This window comes from Sphaeramia orbicularis, chromosome 5 (assembly GCF_902148855.1).
Source record: "Sphaeramia orbicularis chromosome 5, fSphaOr1.1, whole genome shotgun sequence".
Taxonomy (NCBI): Eukaryota; Metazoa; Chordata; class Actinopteri; order Kurtiformes; family Apogonidae; genus Sphaeramia; species Sphaeramia orbicularis.
The window spans coordinates 24146385-24169871 of NC_043961.1; the positions used below are offsets into that span (position 1 = coordinate 24146385).

Consider the following 23487-nt stretch of genomic DNA (forward strand, 5'->3'; position numbering starts at 1 on the left):
GGCTGTGAAGTGCATAAAACCAGATGTTCTCATGGGCAAATATCTGGAATATTACAGCAACTGCAAAAACTGGAATACAGTAAGCTCACCAGGGAGTCTGTATGTGAAAACAATAAAAGTCAGAGTTAAAGGAGCGATGGAAATATTATTATTAAGTTGGAGTCATGGGGCCTGTGCAGATAATGACCCTCAAGGATTTACTTAAAGTAGGTTAATGCACATATTGTGATACCTTTAATATGGATCACCTGATGTTGTGTTTTGTGTGTAAACTTTGAAGCTTTGCCTCATTTTTAACTCGGCTTTACTCAGGAGAACTCGTGGTGTCCACTAGAGGGCAGTGCTGTCCTATCATGATTTTTTTCCCCCCTCCCCTCACATCCTCTTTATTATTTAGATTTTTTCCCTCTTTACTTTCTGAACTGTTGAACCTATACAGTCACAAACTCACCACCACCTTTAATTTATATTATTAGATGATCAGTAAATGACTAAAACTTGGTAAACAGCCCATTTTCCTGCAGTGACCCCCTCATTGAATAATTACTTCAAGGTGTAAATCACTGAAACAATCGTGCATTTATAAGGTACATAGTGTTGATAGGAGGGGCAGATAATATGGGAGAGTTCTGAATCTCCAACGCATGCCAAATGTAATGAGCAGCGTAATTACAACAAGTAATGGGGGATGGGTGGGCAATCTATCCCAAACTAAGGGGAAACTTTTTATGAGAACTAACATTTCTTTTAAGGTGTAATAAAAGAGCCTTAATGTGATGGAAAATCGCCCCAAAACCTCATAAACAAAACTGGATCCCGAACTGCATCACCGCTGCTTTAATGTAAATAGGTTTCTGATCTGTCCTTTACAAGGTAATTTATTTTAACAAAGCAGAGAATGATTACTGTCCGCCTGAGGCTGAGTTGTTTGTTTTATAGGGCATCATTTCGCAGTTGTGATGCGGTGTCACAGAACATGAAGCTGTTACATTACCTGGTCTCCTGCTGTTTTAATGTTGTGTTCTCATTTTGCCTTAATGATAGAAAATTACCTGGATTCTGCGGCTCAATAATGATGATCAATAAGCACTGCAGATAAGCTTTACAGCCCTAATGTGGCTTGATTTCTTAACGGGCCACATGCGAGCCCTTTTTTTTTTTGCAGGGTTACTTAATTAGCTATGAGGGTTTAGACCTTGATTGTGGTTCAGTAGTGCAATTACGCGCACTTTGGCGCAAAAAGAGAAAAACAGGCCCATTGCAACATCGCTTAGACTTGAAATGATTAGTGTGTGTTGAATTAATGACAGCTGGAGGTATGAGAGGGTGGCTGTTATTGCTTTTTCTCAGCCGTGTTTGTTAAATTAAATGTTAAGACAAAAAGCTGATTATTTACTTAATAATCAGGATAATAAGAGGACAGTCACGTGATCACATACTTGAATAAAACAAAAATAAATAAGCTCACAATCCACTGAAAAATGGATCAGCTGTAAATATTAACACCATCAGTTGTGTCTAAATAATACCTGTAAATCTAATTTCACTGTTCATGGTAGTGATTAGGAGACATCTATCTATCTATCTATCTATCTATCTATCTATCTATCTATCTATCTATCTATCTATCTATCTATCTATCTATCTATCTATCTATCTATCTATCTATCTATCTATCTATCTATCTATCTATTACGGAAAAACATATTAGACCACTCGTTTTCTTCGATTTCTTGTTCATTTTCACCCCTTCATGCATTCTGGTCACTACCGTGGACACTTACTCTCCAGCTGTTCTCTTGTATATTCATGGGTTTTGTTGTTTTAGTTCCATATCAGCCAACACAGTGGATGCTTATGCATTGTCCCATACACTGTAATTCACACCATTACTGTAACTTTGCTGTACTTGATCAACCTGATTTGCAGTAACATGTGTTAAATCAATTACTAATTGTTATTAAACTGTAATTAACAGTTTTCTTTATCAAAAAGGATTTTTTTTTGCATATTATTTGCATGAAGTTAGTAATAGCTAGTATTAGAGTATGTTAAAATGTCAGAAAACATCAGATTAGCTGCATGAAAAATGTTTTTATTTCATAGTTTTCACACAGTATATCACTTTCTGATGATGGGTTTCAAATACATGTTTTTTTGCTTCAAAAATTAAATGCATGGTGTCCAGTTGAGTAGACATTTTTGTAACTCCATGAAAAATAGGTTCATAAAAAAATTTCAGTCGCATTGTTTTTTTCATGTCTAAACAGGAATAAAAACACTCAGGAAAAAAAAAAAAAAACTCAACTAAGGTTTTCATAATTCATGCATGGAAGGGTTAATGCCTGGTACAACTAAAGGTACATTTGTTTGGATAAATATAATGATAACAACAAAAACAGCACATAAGAGTTTAATTTCATAGCTGATAGCTAGTCATTTTCCATGTTTTCTTGATAACCAAAATCACTTCAGTTCTTACATCAATAGTTATGGCATTGTACTGACAAAATCAATGCTTTTAGACATTCCATGTTTTCTTTTCTGTCTGTTTTAGTCACATGATACACACAGGAGTTGGTACTTGATCGCATAATCATTGTTTTTGATTACTTGTGATGGTCTATCTATCTATCTATCTATCTATCTATCTATCTATCTATCTATCTATCTATCTATCTATCTATCTATCTATCTATCTATCTATCTATCTATCTATCTATCTATCTATCTATCTATCTATCTATCCATCCATCCATCCATCCATCCATCCATCCATCCATCCATCCATCCATCGTACCCACATCTGCATCATCAGAAAACCCTTAAAATGACTGAATCATCCACATTAAACAGTGTTTTTTTATTCCACTGAGACCACTTCATTGTGTCACGTAGCAACAAATAAATACCATAACAATCACCATTAGTGAGGATATCCAGAAACATGAAAAACAACAACCGGGAAATATCAAAATGCAAACTACAAACTATTTGGTTCATTATCTCTGTAATGGACTACTGTCAGTCAACACTTGCATTACAAGGTACACGCAAGATTAAGTAGAAAACAAATAGCAAAGCGGTTGCATAGCTAAGGATGTGTTGGTTTCTATAAAACAAATGCTTCAGGATATATGCAAAGAATTAAGAAGAGATTTATGATAGTAATATAAGACATTACAGATATTCACACTAAGCAGACAGGTTTTCATCACATCCAGATACGTGTAAACATGTTGTGTTCACAGGTGAGCTGACGAAATGTATTTTAGTTGTGTCCTCCTGGTGGTGTCAGAAGAACTAATAAGAAACCTTTAACTTACACAGACTTGGAAACAGTAAAAGCTTGTTTCTGTCCTAAAACAGTCCATATATGAACAGACTTGATTTAGAATTTTAGTTTTATTGATACAGGTGTTGATTTACCTAAATTTATCAAATTAAAGTATGGGTTTAATCATATCTATACAATAAAGCGATTAAGTGTAAGGGTGTTCTTCATCTTAACCCATAAAGACCCAGTGCTACTTTTGTGAATGTAGAGAAAATGATTTTTGCTCTCCATTTAACCTTTTGTTAAGTAATTTATCACCATTTATTGTAATATTATCCTCCTTATTTAGCATTTTTTCAGTGTAAATCATGTATTTTCTCAAATTTAATTCACTGATCATGTAGATGTTGATAAAAGCTCAGATTAAAGTTGAGGGTTATTATATGAGAAACAGAGAAAACTGAAGAAAAAGTGACTTTTTCAGCAAAAATACTAATACGTGAACATGCAAACAAGTGTGCCCATCCACTGTAGTTGATCCAACTCCATGGGTTTTACTGGTGAATTAGCGTTGTAGAAGATGACTGTGTTTCCACAGTAACTATGGAGCCTCTGAACGTCCAAATGGGTCATATCTGATGACCATGAAAAGATGACACACTGTATTTTGCACCAATTATTTACATGTATTGATAGGATTAGTGGATCAACAGGTATTAAACAGTTTAGATCAGTAAATGGTTTTGGTCGCCAGTGGCTGTTTGGGTCGTTATGGGTTAAACAGTGATTCAAGTGATATACCACAGTGGAATTAAATGTATAAGCCTTACTTGCTAAATACCCCCAGATACAGAGTAGACTACTTTGAGTCCACCTGTAAACAAGAAACTAAGAAATCCCCCTCATGTATGTTATAAACTTGCAAGCAGAGGGCAGCAGAGACCATTTATTAAACCAGAAAAGCAGTTTTGGCCCTGGCTTCTGATGTAATCTGAATCAAACACTCCTCAGACAAATGACGGCAAAGCAATTGTGTATTTTCTTGGAAAACTCTGCATAGAAAAGAAGTTACAACGCTAAAATAAAGGCAAGAGGCCCACAAAGCAAGTATTTCTTTATTTCTTCAGAGATAATGCTTCATCTTGCTTTGTGTTATATATACAGGGTGGGGAAGCAAAATTTACAATATTTTGAGGCAGGGATTGAAAGACAGTGTATGACCAATTAGTTTATTGAAGGTCATGAGAATTTATTTGCCACAAGAAAATTTACATAATAGAAAATGTTTTTATTACCTCCGCCAAGGAGGTTATGTTTTTGCCAGGGTTTGTTTGTTTGTTTGTTTGTTTGTTTGTTTGTTTGTTTGTCTGTCTGTTTATTTGTCTGTCCGTTAGTGTGCAACATAACTCAAAAAGTTAAGGACAGATTTGGATGAAATTTTCAGGGTTTGTTGGAAATGGGATAAGGAAGAAATGATTAAATTTTGGTGGTGATCGGGGGTGGGGGGGCCCAGGGGGGGGGGCACTGATCAGCCTTGGCGGAGGTCTGCGCTCTCCGAGTGCTTCTAGTTCTATATGTCCTCCTTCTTTCTCGCCTTCACACGCTTCCTGAAACTTGCGCAAGTGTTCCTCAAATATTCGGGTGACAACTTCTCCCATTCTTCTTTAATAGTATCTTCCAGACTTTCTCGTAATAGTTTTGCTCATAGTCATTCTCCTCTTTACATTATAAACAGTCTTTATGGACACTCCAACTATTTTTGAAATCTCCTTTGGTGTGATGAGTGCACTCAGCAAATCACACACTCTTTGACGTTTGCTTTCCTGATTACTCATATGGGCAAAAGCTTCTGAAAAGGTATGGATAATAGTGTTAGGTATGATTATGACATCAATATATGTTTGGTTTCAAAACAATTGACGTAGTGCCTGCTGAGAAAAAAACAACTAAATGTTCATTGTAAATTTTGCTTCCCCACCCTGTATGTGTGGGTGTGTGTGTGTAAAATGTATCAATAAAGCAAAGGAAGTGGAATTAATTTAATTATTAGTTTGTAAAAAGGGGATGGGAGTTTACAAGTTATACTTCTTCCCACTCCTTTTCGAGCACTGAAAAATTTTGTTAGACCATGTTGTATGTTTCTTTGTTATCTGATGATTCAATGTGCTCAAAATAAAACTAAACCAACTAACTAACTAAATCTTACTCACTTCTGCAAAAGAGGACTATAGGCTTGCTTTGTTCACATTTTTTAGACAATACCCCCAGATTTGGGTTCACAAAAACATTCTGTATTTTATTTTAACAACTGCTGTCATGTCTTTGCAAAAAATCATTGCCACAGCAGACAATGAACGTACAAGATCATTAAACTCAAGGCAATGGAAAACATGCTCTGTTCAGGAAAGTAAAACAGGACTTTGCCAGTTTTGTTTCAGTATCTGAAGCATTTCCCAGAGTCAACTGGCAGACAGACGTAGTATTAGAGAAATAATCACCAAGTACAGAGAACCCTTAAACAGAAGGTTTATTGTACAATGTAAGATTTACACATATCAGACAAAATCTAAACTCTAGATTATTCATGTTTTGTAGATTCTATAATTTTCAGATGCAGGAAATTCTGAAGGAACTATACATTATAAAGTGTGAAAACTTTTCTAAAACATATACTGTATTTCTTACATAACATTTACAACCACTATGTTCAACTCTTCGAATGTGTACAAAATGCAGCATAGTGCTCCTTTAAGATGTTAGTGAGAGCAGGGGTTATGGCAACAGAACATATTTCTCTTAATGACATGTGAAGCTTTGATCAGCCCTGGTAAGTAAGCAGCAGTTAAGCCCGGCTCACAAGCATCTCTTATTGGTTTATTATTTTAAGGTTTTCATCGGCATGGTTGGCATTCAGCAAATTTCCTGTGGAAAGTTCTGCACTCCTTGAAGGAATGCAACCACACATGTCCACTAACATGAGTCTGCAGCAAACACAGACTTAACTAGGTAAGACATGAAACACGACTGTGAATACTGCCAAAACCAAATGATGGATTTATGGTGCATTTAATCCACCACAGGCTGAGGAGTGTAATCTACATGCTTTATCATCATATATAAGGCTGGTTTGTGTGTATCAGGCCAGTTTACATGTGTCGTGTGGTCTGTTCGTCGCTCATCTCTCTTCTTGCAGAAGCTGCAGCCTGTCCTCTGCATAGTGTGGGCTGCTGTGTCCAGTATCAATGGCCACACAGTCGTCTGTGAAAAACACCAGGTCCTGCCAGGGAAAGACAAAAAACATGCGGTCACGTTGTTCTGGGATACACCTGAAAACATAACAGATCTTCAAAGTACAAAGTCTCACCCGGTAACAAATTCTGGTGATGATGGTGTACAAGTTCTGGATTTTACGTTTCAGCAGCACCATTCTGGGACGGTCCTTGCAGTACTGGTTTGGATGGTTCAGTACCACATACAGAAAGTCACGGAGCTTGGCAGTGACGCATGAGTTCTAAACAAATGAAGTGACACCTTTAAAAAATGAGCATCACTAAAACTTCTCACCTATCTAATATTTTTACTTAGTTATTGAAGGAGAACAGGATAGATTTTGCTTTATGGAGTGTAAAACTTCAGTAAAAATCAAGTATACTTGCAAACATGTAAATATATATTATCTCAAAAATCATATACATGCACTCTGATATTCACAAGCCCTACCTAGAACATGTAAATGCATGTATTTGACATATAGAAGACCTTAATCTGAGATTTAATCATTTTATTGACTGATTATATTGCATTTCTGTCACATTAATTCCCAATAAAGAGTGAACATTCATTCAGTTCTTTTGTATATTTCATATTGATATTAAGGCCTCATTTGCAACACACTATAGCATCACAATAACGATGAAATAACCTGTAATTCACTAAACTAAAATAGCACTAATTTGTGCTGTTTTATTTTTCTATACATTTTCCCACTTGGTGTTCAACATTAAGCCCGATCACTGTGATTCTGCTGTGAGTAATAATGGTTATTAGTGGGGAAAAGGAAAAATGCATCGATTTCCCTTTTCCAGCTTGGGGAGTCTGTAAAAACAGCTGCAGCACCACTGTGTCTGATGAAGAAAACTTACATGCACATCTAGGAAGATCGTAGGCAGAATCTCAGCACATGGTTTCTGCAACCCAACACATATTTTGCATTAGGATAAACACCAGTAGTTGTCTTCTGGGATGTCTAAAACAAACATGGATGCAGTCAAACTTAAAAAAAAAAAAAAAAAAAAAATCGCTTACCGTGCGATGGTAAGTGTGTATTTTATCCAGCAGAGTCATGATTTCCTTGCTGAGGCCGAGCGCTCTGGAGTAGCAGGTCGGAGGCGCGCACTCCGACGGCCACGACAGGCTGAAGAAACACAGGAGAGCGGCGAGTCCCAGCCTCATGTTGAGTAATGCTCCTCAGGCGCGTCCAAGTGCTTGTACAGTCAGCCAGCAGTGTTTCAAAGAGTACAGAGGGGGACTTGCCGCAGTTTTAAGGATGGAGAGGTAAGAGAAAAAACGGACGATGACGTGGAGCCGCAGGAGGAAAACGTTTGGGGCCTGCTGTGTTTTGGACACAAAACCAATGCTTTGTTCACGCAGCGTCCAAGTGCGAGTGATGGATGTCATCCTGTGTGATAACAGCCAAGGTTCTGTCTAGCTGAAAACTGTGTGTGTGTGTGTGTGTGTGTATGTGTGCAGTTTTTTCAACCCAAAACCAGGATTTATTGTTGCAAATAAGTAAGGTCTGGTCATGCTGAAGAGTAAGTGGATGACTTAATAGACACATTAACCCTTTAACCCCTGATGTGTCTGCGGTGAGCGTTCTGAATGTATGGTTTATTTTGAATAGTATTAAAAAATTCAACTGTTTGCTCAAAAGGACAATTTCAAAACGTGCTTATAGAATAGACCTTGTTTTTTCCATAGACAAATGAACATGCTCAGTACACCCCCCCCCCCCCCCCACACACACACACACACATTTGTCTAATGAGGGGCAAAACATAGAACAGTGAGTGAGACCGACTCATTTTGGGCTTTTTTTTTTAGTTTTCCTTGTCATGTTTTGTTTTTACTGTTTTTTGAAGTGTTCTGGTGATTTTCCTTTATTTATTTATTTTTTTACTGTTTTTACCGAGTTTTGACTGTGTAACTGCTTTTTGGAGTTCAACCTAGTGCCAAAAAGCAGCTGGACTGATTTAGAAAAAAACAGCCCAAAACAAACACTACTGGGCCAAAAATTCAAATACTTGTTGTTGTTCAGTGTGTTCCAGTTCACATTTCATGTTCAACATCCTAAATCTCTTATTGATGTCCATTCTGAGTGCCTTATTTAGAAAAAACCTGTCAAACTTCAGTTCCTCTCTTTGTCTTTTTCTGTTATTCCACCCTGTTTTGACCCTAAAACACACAGTAAAGCAAAACTACTGAACTAAAGGAACACAAGCACATACTCACAGCAGCTTTTAAGAACCTGAAACAGACACAAATTCACAGCAGAAATAATGTCTCAGGGCTTAAAGGGTTAATACAACAGTTGATATTGTTCATCCCTTCTGTGTTGAATCTCTGGGTTATGTTTTTACCCAATTAAAGATGTCTGGTCATTCAACACTGAGGAATGCAAGATTATTAACTTCTGCTTCTGAACATTCTGCTCATTACCACTATGAGGGAATAAAAGAGAAGGACACTGAAAACAGTTCAAGTCAGCTGCCTTTACTTAGGACCAAAGCCAGATGATACATAAAATGTCAAAAGAACAGAAAATGTGCTACATATCAAAACTACTGGTTTATTTTTTCTGGTGCTTTATTATCACATCCTCAAATAATAAAGACAGAAGACAATGCTCCTCATTTCAAGGTAGGTTTGAAGGAGCCACTGAGCCTTTCTTCAAATTAAGGAAATTCCTTTTGAATTTTCTCTTTGGGACGTCCATATGGTCACATGTTTCAGGTGAATCCCGAAACACAAACAACCTTTCCCCAGTGGCAGGGCTGTCCAGCACAGTGCCGACAGAGGCTGGGATGTATTCCTCTGCTGAGCTGTGTATTGCTGGATTGACTGTATCTACTACCTTCTGTTTTGTAGCGTCATTATACTGCTGTGTAGCTGAGTTTTCACTCATGTTGGGTTTAAAAACAGGCTGATGTGAAGTAGGAAAACTGTCCTTTCCTTTCTCCTCAACCAGCAGCAGTGTAACATCTCTTGGAACCCGGAGATGGTGACTGGGAAGCAGTTTTTCCATCAGACTTTGCCTCTTTTCCTGGAGTCTGTAAGATTTTGAGGACAAAGGAGCTGTTGTTAGTGGGATTGGAGTGTTAAAGTGGTTACCTCATGTATGTGGCCACTGCAGCCGAGCCGTGAAACTCCTCTGATGAAAGGGATATTTCTCTTCAAGAAAGGATTCATCTATGACGTTGGTGACCACTGAACTGCCCATTACTTTTGATGAAAGTGAAGCATAACATCTTAATATAGTAGCTGCTAGAAAAACACATAAATTTATTCAACTCACCTCTCCTTTTGCACGCTGTAACTGGGTATATTCAGCATATTTTTATGTAAAATGTCTTCCCTCAGTTTGACAGTTACAAGACGACCCAGTGTCCCAGGCCACCTGGAAGAAAAATGCAGCAAGTTCAACAACATCAATACAGCCTCTGCCGATAACTGTTAAAACATGATTAGTAATTCCAAGCTATCTAATACATTGGGTTACCTTTTTTGCTTCAGTCACATGACCAATTTCCTTTCCTTTGAATGTAGTAAAGTAGCATTAAATACTGTATCTTCAGCTTTTCAACCACTGGAATTTTTTCCTGACAAATTTGTGAATAAATGCAGACAACTCAAGACATTTGTTGACGCACTGATCTGATGGGATCTACCCGATTTCTGTAACATTCCTGCACTTCTGGAAACTAATGTCTACATATGTCTCTTCACAGAAATGAAAAGCACAGATTAGTTTTGTCTGTGAAGTTTGCAATAAAGGTCATTTAACTTAATTCATTGTGTGTCATTACCTACACATGGAAAAAAAAACTACTATGGTGAACACACACAACAGTGTGAATCACATTGGGAAGCAACATACCAGGACAAACTGAAAAACAATGTCCAGGATAAATAGGACAAGGAACCTGGGGACATACAAGAGCGTGTGGTGAACAAAACAGGGTTTTATAATGCCTGCATTTAAATCTGCTGTATTTATCAGATAACAGCATCACTATAAATGACGTGATATGATCTTATTGGGTTGGATTCAACTCTAAAATTCTGACAAAACATTTACACAACTTTAAATTAACAAACTACTGTTTACTTTAATTCCAACATTTAATACAGTACTCAGGAGAGGGTTAACTCTACTCAACAAACAACAAAGCAGAAACAAAAGAGCTGAAAACCAAAAGAAAAACACATGTTGTGCATATTGTTCCAAACTGATCCTTTTGATTCCCTTGTCCTTTGGCCAGACAACTTAGATCCAAAGAGACCTCATACTTGAGACATTATTCACCAGTAAAAGTAATTCAAGCTCAGCAGGGGCCTGACATGAGGGTTCCAGTGTATCAGGAAGAGAAGGAAATTAAATGATGAGTAAAATCACTTATCGCTCCATCTTGGCTTAAAGGAAATGTCCCTAGTGGAATAACATTCAAAAAGGATTTTTTTTTTCAATTTAAGACAATGCTCAGAGATGGCTGCATTTCAGCAGGCTGCTGTGGAAATGTTGTTTTTACTTAATCAGTACTTCACTTTAAACAGTGCTTTTGTAATCCACAGAGCTGGATTTGCAGACACGTTGGCTTCATAGAGAGACATAAAGGGCTTTCACTGTATCCAAGGTCTTTTAATACATTGGTATAGAGAGAAGTACAGACTTGGAGTATAGAGCCCAAATGTACATTTAAGGGGAAATAACAGTTACTATTATCATTATTTTAAATCAAAGAAGCAGGTATTGGAATAAGCAATCACATAATTACATACTGATTGCTCTAAATGTTACAACAGTTAGAATTCCCACGTGACTGAAAAACACATCATTCATGCCTTTAAAAGATTCAAGATGACTAGATCTTTTAACACATAGTAGTGACATTAACTATCGAAAAAGTCTGCTGAGAATAAATGGTTAATCAGGCTGCAATGGGCTACAACAGTGGTTGCCTTTTAAAAAAAAAATCATGAGACCCAGTAGATTAAATTTGGGTCTCATGAGGACTCAGATTTACAAAATTAGATTATGACTAAGATCTTTGAAATAATTTTTGGCTTCATTTATTTTGCATCATTTACAACATTTTTGGCTTTTATGCTGTTTTTGTCTCCTTCAATCTTTTACATCATTTATGTAATTTCTGTCTTTTTATACTCCTATGACCGAGGCTTCTCCTTGACATTTCATTTGGCTTTGGTCAATTCTTCTCTCTTAATTTGGACATTTATTTGACATTTTGTATAATTCTTATATATTTTACTCTTGACAGATGGTGATCCAGTAAAACCAGCTCCATGAAAGGCAGGGTTAGAATAGGGTAATAGCTGAAATTGGTACAAAGGTATGTGAACAACACTGTCACAAATCTGCTACTCTAACAGTAGGTTTATGCAGGGCGATGTACATTTGTTTGGAGAAATTATAGGCCTAACATAACTGTATAATGGCCCAAAGTACTCCAAATAATATTCAATATGATTTTTATACAACCATGATCAATCAGCTCCCACTAGTCTAACACATTTATGGATCCTCAAGCTGTATTTAATATACAATACCAGATAAACTGAACTTAACTTGAGAAGGTTACCCAGTAGATTCTGAACCTGTTCTTACCCAGAATGCTCCTGCTCTGCAGATGAAACAAGGGTCTGTTTGGGGCAGAGGACATCGGTAATGGAGAGAAGTTCACTTTCAGGCAGGGTGGGCAGGAGGAGCCGCAGGACCTCGAGGAGAACTTCAGCTGACACCTGACTCTGTTTCACCAATCGAGACGCAAAGTCCAGGTCCTATTTTCATATACAGTATACGAAAATGGAAATCAACACTGACACACATCAAATGTCCCCATGTTCCCTGTAAAATAAGTAAATTGTAATACTGCAAATACTTTTGATATAGTCTGACCTGGTCACAGTTCGCATAAAGTCTCTTAAGCTCCATTTGTTCTTTTAAATCTTCCATAGCTTGATTCTTGGCAGTGATATCTTGTGACCTAAAAACACAAGGGAGCATGAGTACAGTAAAAGTTAATGTCCCGTGTCATCCCTCATTTCTTAGAAAATTCCTCATCAGTCCCTGAGATAACACTGACATGATGGCCCACCTCTCAGCCAACAGCGAGATGACCTGATCACACTTGTGGAGTGCCTCCTGGAGGACAGCCACCATCCTGCAATCCTGTTGCAGCTCAAATAGCCTCTCCTCCTCTCCCTCAGTAGAGTCCTGCTGCTGTGCTTGATTTGGATCAGGCCCATGCTGAGTTATATCCAGGCTGTCTAACTGTGTCTTCTCCTTCTGAAGCTGCTGCTCTGCTTCTTCTAGGCCCTGTGGAAAGAGTCAAATTAGCACAGTAATAAACTTCAACTACAAAATAAAAACATTTACGACTTGTAGCCTGGTGTCAAGTTTGCTGTTGTGTGTTAGAAAGCTTAATTTACCACTGGACCAAATATACATTTGTACAGTTCTCAGATCAAAGTAACCACAATAGATTGTGACAAACACTGCACAACCAAACAGCATCAATCATACATTATGTTTTATTTGTATTAAATATGGTGTTAAGTATTTGGCATGTTTTAATAGGATCATGAAAATGCAGCAGTCTGACAGCTTGATATGCGAGCTCTGTATGCACTCAAATACAAGCGCATAGAAACACTCAATATATAGGCAAACTTTGTTAAAAACATATATAAAAATATGACATAACTGTTTTACAAGTTGAAACTAAGGTTCTAACCACAAACTCTTGTGGTTACTATGCATTTTTTGCTGATTATATGTTCATGTCGCAACTGCCTGAACTAAGTTACATGAAATGTTTTTGTTCTTCTCATTTTCACTGGTCTGTAAAGTGCGTTTGGAAAATGGTCAAATGTAGAATTAACTTCATTTACTTATTGCCGTATAAGCAAAGCACAGACATTTAATACATCACACTGAGGTCCTCACCTTTAAAACTCTGAGTTCAGAGAAAACTTGAATTAGTAAGATGGAAACTGAATCTAAGCTTCTGGAAAAACACGCACATCTGAACTGCATATGGCTAAAAGACCATGAGAGATCCTCAAATCATTAAAGCTGCAGTGAGAAGTGCTTTTGTTTTCAGATTATGGAGTAATTTGGCAAAAACTCAGTGACAACCTTAAAGGATGCAATTATTCAAGTTGCCTGAAAAGAAGATTTGTGCACCTCCTTGTAGAGAGAGGACAGAGTTTTGAGAGCGGGTATATAAAAATAGGTAATAGCTGTAATAACCAGTTGCTCTCAGACTCTGTCAGATGCGACTCTACACATAGACTCTGTAGCTTTTCACAGAGGCAACATGGCAGTTGATATTATGGCTTCACTTTTACATAGCAGCATGAAAGGGTATCACATCAGTCATCTTTATATAAAGTGTAGAGGAGAAAGAAAAGAGGACAGAGCTCCAGGTGTGTATGTTCAAATTCTGCTTATTTTCTGCCTACAGCAGCTTTAAACAACATCACGACATTTGTAAAATAAAAGTCAGGCAATTCCTACCAAGCTGTGGCTTTGTATACTGTCAGCAATGTCTTGTTTCTCCGTGCTCTTTTTGAGTCTGAGCTGCTGAATGAGCAGGCTGTGCAGGGTAAGCATTGCTCTTGAGGTCTCTAAGACTTTGGTTGTCCTCTCAGCCTTCTGGTAGTGGATGGCAGCCATCTGCACAGCCAAGCAATCTGCCTGGGAACGCAGCTCATCCTCTCTTTCCTTCTGCATCTCCTCCAAAACCTGTCAAAATCAGCACAAATGAGATTTAGTGATCAAGTATCAAGCTAGAATCAGCTCAGTGTAAACTAGACATTACCCTTTAATACAAAGGAATGTGCTTCAGGTCTTATGGCTACTGCTTACTGGAGGGATGTACACACTCTCACAACAAGCAAATCTGAGACATAGTAAAGGCAAGTGAAATTAAAAACAGCTTTTCCTTTCATTTTTCCATCTCTCCTTCACCTTGTTCATGACACCAGTCTCCATCTCCTTCTCGTTCTCAAACAGCTGGATCCTGTCCTCGAGTCTTTTCTGGAAAAGGAGTAGCTCAGATGAGTCTGTTTTCTGTTTGGCCTCGCTGGTTTTCCCCTTGGGTTGTAGATTTGTCTGCAAAAACCATAATGTCCATAACGTGGTTGGGAATTGACTCCAAGTGGGCTGTTATGATGTGATTAAAAATGAAACCACTCTGTGGAGCCCTTTATTATTTCTGAGTAACAATGTGCACTCATCCAGCAGCCACACAACTGAGACTGATCGCACTGTGGTTTGCACTGGTGGTCTACAATTTCCATTTCTTATTCATTTCATTTATTATCTCTTGCTGTAGTTTAATTTATGTGGGTTCCCTGTTTTGAACCATTTTGAGAATTGTATCCTGATATCACAAGGTTTAATCTAAACTCAATTTGCATCATCAAAGCTAATTCATGGGAGTGAATATCTTTCCCATGGTAAACATTTACAAAAAGGGCCATAGAAGTAATTAATTACTATCACCACACTTCAATGAGAGCTCTAATATTTCACTCTATGACAAGCGTACATATATCACAGTTTTGAAAATCCTGCATATAACTCTGATATAATGAAAGGATATTTAGAACGTTGTATTTAAATAAACAAGGTCAACAAAGTTAGCCCCATACCTTTAAAAATTCAGGTCGTTGTTCACAATTTAAGTGAAACATATAATGCAATATGTTCTGATATGGCCTGTAAACAGGTGATATAATTTAATGTTAGAAGCTTACATATTTAGTTGAGTTGTATAAAACAAATGATTAATGCTTCTTTTTGGCTCAAATCAGAATTAACAGTAATATCAATAGTAACTGAATATATTTTTTTAATTACCACTGCCATTATTTTCTAAACATATTAGGGATTGAAGGAAGCTGTTTAAGGCCATAAAATCTGATTCATTAATGAATGACATGGGTTTACCATCTGTTGCTCTCTGTCCTTTCTCAAAGCTGCCAGGGCAGAGTGGAGTTTGGCTCTAGACACAGCATGGGGGAGTACCAGACAACGGTCCTTCACAGACAGACACTTCTGGAACTCCAGTTTCATCTTCAGCCTGTCATCTTCAGATAGCGTGAGCTGGGATGAGCATAAACACCTAAACAATAAGAAGAGGAGGCTCAAAAAGTCAGGACTGAGAAGGAATATTCCTTGCTCCTCCTATGTTTGCTGATGATGTTTTTCACTGAACACAGTTTGTGATTCATATACTATCCCATGTCTTTCTTGACAGTCTTTAGAGGTTTTCCCTGTTTTCACTCATATTTTTCTACCTCTTTAGAAAGTTCACACACAGAACTTTCAAACTCTACATATTCTCCATGCGTAAGACAGACAATAATACACACCAACCTAAAGAAGGCTCTGCACTGAGTCCTGAGCTCCCTTTGCTCCTGCAGCTCATTCTCCATGGCTTTCTGCAGAGTCTCCCTTGTGCACCTGAGGGTGCGTAAAGCTGTCTTGCCTTCCTGGTGCAGTTTCTCCTGACCCTGCAGGAGACCATTTGCTCCTTGTCCCTGGCCTTGTCCTAGTGCTGCCTCCGGTTCTACCTGCAGTAGGGAGCGTTGCTCTTCTGGAGGTAAAAGTGTTAGCAGGGTCTGTGTTGCAGACGGTTGGATGGCTTTGACCTCTGCTATAGTGCCCTGGATCACACGCATGGTCACCTAGAAAACAGACAGACAAGCAAGAGAGGCAATAGATCAATGTTAATGTAGGTCAGTGGTATTTCAATGGATTTCTGAGTTTCATGTCTAGAAGAAGGTCAACAACTACAGGTATGTGTGATTAGAGTGATCAGGGTGGCACCTTTCGGATGTCAGCTGCAGCCTCTTCATCCAGGTTGTTGATGAGTTCAGCGAGCTCTAGGTTGTGAGCTGTCAGTAAGTTTTGCCAACAGTGGAGGTGCTGGACTACCCCGATACTTGCCTCCAGACCTTTAGACATGGCTGACAAATCCTTCTCTCTCTGCTTATGGACCCTGAGCTGGAGATAAAAGGAAACTGGGGTAAACACTGGTTGTATGTGTACTAAAGACATCCCAAAACAGGAAAATATCTCTTTGAGCTGTAAACTGAATTACATGACTACATTGTGATTTAATAAATACATTTTTGTATAAATATTTATAAAAAAAAAATTGTTTGAGTCTGTACAATGTTCAAACCAGTTCAATTACTTGAACTACAGAATACACTTTAGCTGATATTGACATCTTTTAGGTGGGACATTTCTAGGTGTTAAACCTCTCTGACCAATGTCTATCAAGCACAACCTCTCAGCTCTTCTTGATGACTATTTTCAGCACTTTAAAAAATATGCAGTGGGTGGATTTGGCTACAGAGTAGTGGCAAAGTTCCACTTTAAAATCTCAGATGAAAGTCTTGTGGGTTTGGCATGTCTTCACCATGTCAGAGATGAGCTCCCTTCTCTTCTTAATCAGGCCACAGCGCATGGTTCTCTTCTCTTGACTTAGTGCCTCATCCAGTCTCTGCCTCACCATCACCAGCTCTTTCTGAGCTTTCTCATGCAGTTGATCTATCTGCTCTGCAGGTACGGTGCTCCCTCTGGTGGAGAAGATGAGAGCATGCCAGGTTAACAACAGCTGTGCCACTCTGCATGATATTAAGACCAGTTGTGAACAAAGCATAACTATATAATAGTATTAACATGATGTGCAAAAGTTTAATTGCTTTAATATGTTACTTGGCCACATAGAGTGCATAGTGTGGTGTATAGCTGCAACAAGATGAAAAACTGACAGCATATTGTGTGAAGGCATGGATAAATGCAACTCTTCCTGACCTCCTAATGTGAGTAAACCAGTTGTCCAAATTGCTGGAAGTGCTGGAGAACGTATCTGTAATCAGACTGTTGAGGCTGTGAAGGCTGTGAATGAGGAATTTCCTCTGTGCATGTCGCTCAGATAGCACATAGCGTTGGTTTGCAAGGACCACATCCAGCACCTCCTCAAGTTGATCCTAAGCAAAAAGAGACAGGTCACAACACCTTTATTTTTTTTTACCATAAATTATTACCATCCTTATTCTGAAATCAGATATTTGTTTTACATATCTGCTGATGATGTCTGCAGGTGTGATTAGTTAACATAACCAAGCACAAGCTGTTTATCCATACAAGTTTAAATCTATGAAAACGAACTTCAGTTGCTCACTTGACATGCAAAGTAATCATGCTGAAGGCTCTTGGCTGTGCCCTTTTCGAGCTCTCCCATTCTTGTGGCCTCCTCTAGTTCCTCAGAGAAAATCTTGTGAAGTTCAACACGACGCCACTCGATGATCTGCCTCTGGACTTTCGCCGAGGCTTCTTCATGTCGGACTAACAGCATACGCTGAAGCCAACTCTGGCTCAGTTTGTGCAGCTTCTCCAGGTGGACACTGCACTGAAGTAGCTCCTACAAGGAGTAACAGTCATGGTTGTATGATGATATAATCAAAGCCATTAGGATTCAAGAAAATATATGTAAAAAAAAAAAAAAAAAACGTGAAATACTTGAACAAACTATTCATTTCCACCTGTTGGTCTGCATGTTGACACAGCAGCTCAGCCTGAGCTTTCTCTGCAGATTCCCTGTGATGCTCTGCCTCCATTTCTTCTCGAGTCTCCAGATTACACTGTCCAGCCAAGGCAGCCATGCGGGCGCCTCGCTCCTCCTTCAGCCGACCCTCCATGCCCAGTAGCTGTCCGTGGAGAACACTGAGGAGTCTCTGCTGGGCTTGGACACTGGCCTGACCTCGACAGGGCAAACTGCCCAGCAGAGAGGACATCACGTCCTTATAGATCTGAATCCGAGTAGCCTCCAGGTTATTGGTGGCATGCAGCAGTGTAGACATTTCAAGGCTTGTAGGGACAAAATTTAGAAAAAGAAATGTATCTTAAAGTTTTTAGACGACAAATGCTGAAGAAAACATGTGATGTAAGTGTCCTTGCTGAATCTGATAATGATGTGTAACCATTACTGCAGTATTTTTTTAAATTAAAAAAAAAAATTTATATTAAATAGTACAGTATTTGTGGAAATTAGGTGTTGCAGTATATACACCTGTACCAATCCAATGGTTATCATCAGAATAAACGAGATTTAAGTTTATTTTATATATAGACAGGTTTGAAAATAAACTTCCCACTTCTCTTTAACAAGTGTAAGATTAGACATTTAATAGATTTGTCTTCTCTTACAATATGAAAGAATACTGTTACTTTAAAAATGATTAAGCCTTAAAGATTATATTCCAATATTCCCTTGTGACTATCTACATACTTCTCCAAAGCCTGGTACATGTTCTGTGGATCCTCCAACACCATGATGTCCACCACCTTGTCTTCAAAAGTGGCCTCATCTTTGACTGTCTCACTTATGTTGCAGTCAGCATCGTCTGGGTCTGAATCACCTCTGTTTCTCTGTGACCAAAAATATACAGAATGTGAATAAAAATACAACACTGTCAAACACAAAGCCTTTGCTTTCACAAATCATAAACTTAATGTAAAAGAGCAGGGAAAAATGACTTAACATATGTGGATACAGAGGCAGAAGTCTCATGTGGAATTAGTATATGAAGTGAGTTTGTCTTTTTAAATGACTGTTTACATTATCTATAGAAAAATAAAAACCAGCTTTAGAAACAATACCCTTTGCTGCAGAAGCCTCAGTCTGGTTCTGGGGCCTATCAGGTTCATGGCAAGAAAACACAATAACAGCAGTACCAATGCTACAACAAACCCTCCAACAAATCCAGCAAAATGGACACCATGGTTGGGATAAATCTTAAAAAAACAAAACAAAACATAAAGATTAGACATCACTTTAAAATCAATTCCAGAACGTGCTGTATTGCAAAGCATAAATCATTCTAAAAATTAACAAGGGAACATGTAACTCTTAGGGCAGCGAGTATGTCTTCAGTGAAAGAAGCGTAGACCTTTACATTTATTTCTTACTTACTCTGTCAGTGGAATTCACTCTTAAAGTCAAATTAGCTGTTAAGGGACCAAACATACTGACATCATTCTATGAAGAGAGAGAAACAATATACAGGGTAAAAAGACAGAAAATACAAATACTATGCTAAAAATATATACGTGTAGTACTTTTAGAAAATACCTGTGAGGCATTAGAGAAGGTGAGAAATGCTGGAAGGTCAAGGACTTCACTCTTATGACTCCTTATGTGAGCAGTATAATTGACGACAACTTGAGATCCAGCTAAAGAATAACAAACAATATTATATTTTTATGAAAAATACTGACAATGTAAAAATTGTAACTGAACACTATGAAAGTTCAAGGGAGTTTTGAGTTGACATTGTTTGTGCAACACTAACCAGATAGAGAATCAATGGCAAATGACTGGTAGCCTCTTTCCACTACTCTCCCTTCAGTCTTTAGGGGGATTATTCCAGAGATGGAGTCCCGAACAGCCACTTGAGATAAGTTGGTGCCACCCAATGGCCCCGTGTTATGAATCAGCAGGAAGAATATTAACTGAGGGGGGTCAGTGTCAAGCTTCACCTAAAGTGAATTCAGGGGAATATTGTTGAATGTGATCATTTTCAGAGCGTGATGAATTTAAATCAAATGCTTATGGGAAAAATGGGTAAACTCTGAACCTGTACCTGTGCACACTTGTGAAATCTGACCCCAAATGCAGATGGAGGTGCAGCACTATGTACCTGTAGTAACATTTTTAAAACAGTGGAAAATTAGTTACAGTATTTAGGTCATGTACAGTAATCTCATTCAGAAGCATAAGAAAGGGATATCACAAAATAATATGGAGAAGACAATGCAGAGGCACACCTGAAGCAGAGTGTGGCCCGGGTTGTATCTGGTGAGTGAGCTTCTGCGGTCTCGGAGGTGTAACACGTTTGCGAGTGAAGTGTAAAATGAGTGTCCCCATGGGCCAGCAGGTGCTGATGAAGGAATGGGCTCTTCAGAGGAAAAGACCATGGGCTCAAGTATTTCCATTGTACCTATCAGGGTACATAAAGATTCACATTATATGTCTGATATTCTTCTCGGCTGAGTACTGTACTTCATTACTTTTGCTGATGATGTCGAGTATGAAAAACACTCAATGCTTAAAGAACACATCTCATCAGTGCATGCAGCAAGCACAAATGGCTTCTATATATTTTTATTAAGTGTATCAGGTTAGCAGCAGAAGTGTCAACTAACTTTGTAACGTACTTAAGTTGAAATTTTGGTTATCTACACTTTACTGGAGCAATTATTTTTTACTTCTACTCCTTACATTTTAAAAATAGCCTTGTTACTCCTATTTTATTTCGGCTTGTTTTTATTCCGGCATCGTTCAAATAAAAAAAAAAAAAAAACTATCCAGATAAATGGTGCCAACCAGATAAAGTGAATTCGATTGTGATTGGATGAGAAAAGTAGAAACATACACCATTCTGACATCCTATTGGTTTGTACACGATCCATCGTACCTGACTTTTTACACCATTACAATACTTATAGGCAAATAGTCATCATATCTACCACTCCATGAAACACATGTTAATGCTCAGTAGTACACATATATGGTTCTTTAATACATTGGACTAAAATGCATTCATTTTCAATGGGCATATATGTGGCTGACACAGGTAGCCTAGTGCATCCCAAATTTTTCAAGATTAACAATTTAATATAATATTATAGTCATTATGGCCTTTAGAAAAATGTTTTTAGGGAAGTGGGGTAGTACACTATAGGCCCCTATGGCGCTGCCTAACCTTTTCTCCTATTGACTCCCCGCCCCCCCTTAGATTTGCTTTTATACTTTAAGTAGTTTTGAAACCAGTACTTTTACACTTTTACTTGAGTAAAAAGCTTGAGTTGATACTTCAACTTCTACAGAAGTCTTTTTAAACCCTAGTAACTACACTTCTACCTGAGTAATGAATGTGAATACTTTTGACACCTCTGGTTAGCAGACACCTTAAAATCCTAGTCAATAGGCTTATTTGTATTGATTTGTACTGTAATGTGTAATATACTTGGAGAAACTGGTGTTGAAAATGTAAAGCCTAGTTTAGGAACAGATACTGAAGCCAGGGTAAATGTATCAACAGTTTTTGAATTATACACTGACCAGTAGTTACTTGTATGTACAGTAAGCTTTAAAAATACTAAGGTTGTAATTCAAGACATGTATTACTTAAAATACAAGATTTATAACTTAACACATAAAGAAAAACTACCATAGAGCTTTAATTGAAATTATCTGTAGGTCCACACAAAGAGAAAACATGTATGACATGAAATAATCTACATTATGGACTCTGAATAGAATTTAGTTGATATTTATTGCTGATGTATAGAATGTAGAGAACAAACCATCCATCTGGAGGAGTGTCTGCCCAGCTGATTTCCCACCAGGGTCATGCTGAACTACATGGATACTGGAGAGGCTTTGAAACTGTAGAAGAGACATTCAGTATTTACTGGCACTGCAATAACACTTTATATTACCATACACATATTCACCATTAAAAAGTTTCTTGTTAGCATACAAATTATAAGTATATTGGCTGTTATAATAACGTCTTATTAGGCATGACTATACTCTACAACGACTAGACTATTGACAAGGCATTTCCCTCAATGACCTTCTAATCACTGCGAGTTAACAGTAAGAAAGGATGTTACATTTAATCCTTTATGATCTCAATACATTATACATTCTGAAGACATTAATACATATTCTTGTGATACTTCAAGCTTTTAAGGCCCATACTGACAAAGCATGTCCTTCACTATTAATAAGTATGAAGGTAATAAGGAGATTATTGAGAGAAAAATGTCAGTAAATAACATAACAGTTGAAAAATTTAGGCAGGCAGATTAAGGCATTATTGAGTGCTTTATAACAAATAATAACGAGCAAAATGTCATGTTTATTTTAGAACAAATAGATTAACCTTGATAAGTGTTCTCTAACAGTAATGATCAATATCTTAATACAAACCAGTAAAAATGTTAGATTCTTCAACGTACAGTCAACAGAAAAAGAATCAATGTAAAAGAACGTGAATGCAACAGAAAAATGAACGCTTTACATAATAAGCATTAGGCTTTAAATGCTGTACCACTTCTTGCTTGTTCTCGTTGTCATGAAAAACTACTCAAGTGTAGACGTTTCCCATCACTTACCGTTTGTTTCTTCGTCATAGAGGTTGTGGGTGTTGTAGTGAACCGTTGCACATCCTGACCGGTACCGTTATGTCCAACACCGGCACGTCGAGCTTCACGCCCCATCGCATCTTCAGAGCAACGGAAAGGAGGTGGACACAAACATGACACATGGACATTCAGCAAGAATGACCATATCGTTACCCTCTCCGCGATTAAGTGTACCAGAAGCATTCGTTTCAAGTTACTGCGCTAACATACTCTCTCCGGGGAGAGCCGCTAGCTAACTGGTTGCATTGTTTGTCGATGATGCCATTGTTAAAATTCGCAAAGAAAACATTTCCACAGTTTTTCCCTAAGGTACGTCAAGTATAGCAGTGCTCCTGAAACTCAGGAAAAAATCTTACATATATACTACTATTTCAGACGGTACGATAAGCGACATATTAATTTACGTTCAGCCAAAGAAAACTAAATGTAGCTTTGCGGCATAACTTCGACAAACTTTCCAAAACTTAGGAAAACGGGAACCTCCTCACGGAATGTCAAATCAGTTTGGTATATCACTTTGTTTCCGGTTAGGATTTTCAAACTACTTGACTGGACTGACCTCAGTACTATATAACCACTGTACTATTCCACCAAACAACACAAATATAATTTAAAAACACTTTATATTTATGTTAATTTATTTTTTATCACCATAAAAAATATTCCCAAATGTTTA

At 37.8% G+C, this 23487-nt stretch overlaps 2 protein-coding genes and 1 long non-coding RNA gene across 4 annotated transcripts; 1 reads left to right on the forward strand and 2 right to left on the reverse strand.

The window, feature by feature from the left end:
* Positions 1–5786: 5786 nt before the first annotated feature.
* Positions 5787–7878, reverse strand: LOC115419032 (cytokine-like protein 1). The gene is made up of 4 exons (XM_030133640.1): positions 7583–7878; positions 7420–7464; positions 6642–6788; positions 5787–6554 (listed from the first exon to the last, which is right to left on the reverse strand). Exons 1-4 carry the CDS (start codon positions 7727–7729, stop codon positions 6453–6455), a joined length of 441 nt encoding a protein of 146 aa, XP_029989500.1. The 5' UTR covers positions 7730–7878; the 3' UTR covers positions 5787–6452.
* Positions 7738–12740, forward strand: LOC115419033 (uncharacterized). The gene is made up of 3 exons (XR_003935384.1): positions 7738–7831; positions 12202–12349; positions 12624–12740. It is a non-coding gene; the product is annotated as an uncharacterized LOC115419033 (long non-coding RNA).
* LOC115419014 (limbin) lies at positions 9031–23279 on the reverse strand. 2 transcript variants are annotated; one of them, XM_030133614.1, is made up of 23 exons: positions 22782–23279; positions 21966–22047; positions 20424–20596; positions 20240–20296; positions 19949–20135; positions 19729–19829; positions 19570–19635; positions 19257–19391; positions 18886–19025; positions 18140–18464; positions 17779–18018; positions 17409–17584; positions 17011–17170; positions 16413–16589; positions 15960–16270; positions 15531–15705; positions 14547–14615; positions 14094–14321; positions 12670–12890; positions 12471–12558; positions 12180–12352; positions 9849–9950; positions 9031–9603 (listed from the first exon to the last, which is right to left on the reverse strand). In XM_030133614.1, the coding sequence occupies exons 1-23, from the start codon at positions 22992–22994 to the stop codon at positions 9189–9191; spliced, it is 4014 nt and encodes a 1337-aa protein (XP_029989474.1). In that variant the 5' UTR covers positions 22995–23279; the 3' UTR covers positions 9031–9188. The 2 variants fall into 2 exon arrangements, with proteins under 2 accessions (XP_029989474.1, XP_029989473.1); XM_030133613.1 differs by having other exon boundaries at positions 14547–14690.
* Between the last annotated feature and the right edge of the window lie 208 nt (positions 23280–23487).